Below are 1,623 nucleotides of genomic sequence, written 5' to 3'. Positions count from 1 at the left end.
GAACCTGTATATATGTTTAGAAGGGCTGGCAGCAGACCTGTCAAATAGGAACCTGTATATATGTTTAGAAGGGCTGGCAGCAGACCTGTCAAACAGAAACCTGTATATATGTTTAGAAGGGCTGGCAGCAGACCTGTCAAATAGGAACCTGTATATATGTTTAGAAGGGCTGGCAATAGACCTGTCAATCAGAAACCTGTATATATGTTTAGAAGAGCTGGCAATAGACCTGTCAATCAGAAACCTGTATATATGTTTAGAAGGGCTGGTAGCAGACCTGTATATATGTTTAGAAGGGCTGGTAGCAGACCTGCATATATGTTTAGAAGGGCTGGTAGCAGACCTGTCAAACAGAAACCTAATCCAAATCATCAGAGTTACAAGGGAAGACTGTTAATACATTTATGAGAAAAAGATCAACTGTTACTGAACTGATGCTACAAAGATTATTTGTTATTAGCTTATGGTACAACTCTATATTGATGCTACGAGGATGAACTGCCATGTTGTAAACTAAAATTACCAGCAAGAAGTAGTGCCTTTACGCAGAGAGTGTTCTGCATGAATGTAGCAGCATGGAGAGGAGTCCCGAAGTGACAATCCATAGCATCTAAACGAGCTCCAGCTTTTATAAGAAGTTGGACACATTCCAAGTCACCTGCAAGAAACAACCATTACACCTTATCTTTCTATATAATTGTCTAGTTTATTACAACTTACATAGTTAGACCTCCAAACCAAGTATTTTTTTGGCAATAATGTAATAACAGATTGACACCTTTCCATAAGTATACATATAATGGGGGGGGGGTGTTAATTGGATGCTCAAACATTAAATAAGTATACAAGACCTAAAATAAGAGCATACCACTGCACTGAACAATTCTACCACAAGATAAACTGACATGGCACATCTCATGTGCAGCTGGGTTGGAAAGTCACATTTTTAACTTCAAAACTGCACTAAGTTGAAAATTATTAATGTGACTGACCGTGCTAATCAATATATGAAATTTAAAAATCTCTTTAAAACAAAAAATGTGCTAACAGAAAGCATGCTAAATGGGAATGCCAGTATTTGTATATGAGGTGACAGGTCTGTTGCCAGTCCTTCTAAATATATATATATACATGTTTCTGATTGACAGGTCTATTGCCAGCCCTTCTAAACATATATACAGGTTTCCTGTTTGACAGGTCTGCTGCCAGCCCTTCTAAACATATATACAGGTTTGTGTTTGACAGGTCTGCTGCCAGCCCTTCTAAACATATATATTACTACTAGCCAGACATCTTCCCTTCAAATCATCAGAGCTACAAAGAAAGATTGCTCTGATGATTTGAAGGGGAAGATGTCTGGCTAGTAGTAACAGTCTTCCCTCGTAACTCTGATGATTTGAAGGGGAAGATGTCTGGCTAGTTGTAACAGTCTTCCCTCGTTACTCTGATGATTTGAAGGGGAAGATGTCTGGCTAGTAGTAACAGTTTTTCTTTGTAGCTCTGATGATTTGAATGGGAAGATGTCTGGCTAGTTTTAGCAGTCTTCCCTTGTAACTCTGATGATTTGAATGGGAAGATATCTGGCTAGTAGTAACAGTCTTTCCTTGTAACTCTGATTTGAAT

The 1,623-nt window shown here is 38.4% G+C and overlaps 1 protein-coding gene across 1 annotated transcript in view; it reads right to left on the bottom strand.

Moving 5' to 3' along the window:
* Positions 1 to 470: 470 nt before the first annotated feature.
* Positions 471 to 1,623, bottom strand: part of LOC106475133 (ankyrin repeat and SOCS box protein 13-like) — an 8,932-nt gene continuing 7,779 nt past the window's right edge. The window contains exon 4 of the mRNA XM_013935830.2: positions 471 to 658. Coding sequence (XP_013791284.2) covers positions 486 to 658 — 173 coding nt within the window. The 3' untranslated portion in view covers positions 471 to 485. The remainder of the gene's footprint in view (positions 659 to 1,623) is intronic.

This window comes from Limulus polyphemus, unplaced genomic scaffold, assembly GCF_000517525.1.
Source record: "Limulus polyphemus unplaced genomic scaffold, Limulus_polyphemus-2.1.2 Scaffold8129, whole genome shotgun sequence".
NCBI classification, from domain to species: domain Eukaryota; kingdom Metazoa; phylum Arthropoda; class Merostomata; order Xiphosura; family Limulidae; genus Limulus; species Limulus polyphemus.
The sequence above is the reverse complement of the archived record's forward strand: the minus strand, read 5'-3'. Positions and strand labels throughout refer to the sequence as shown.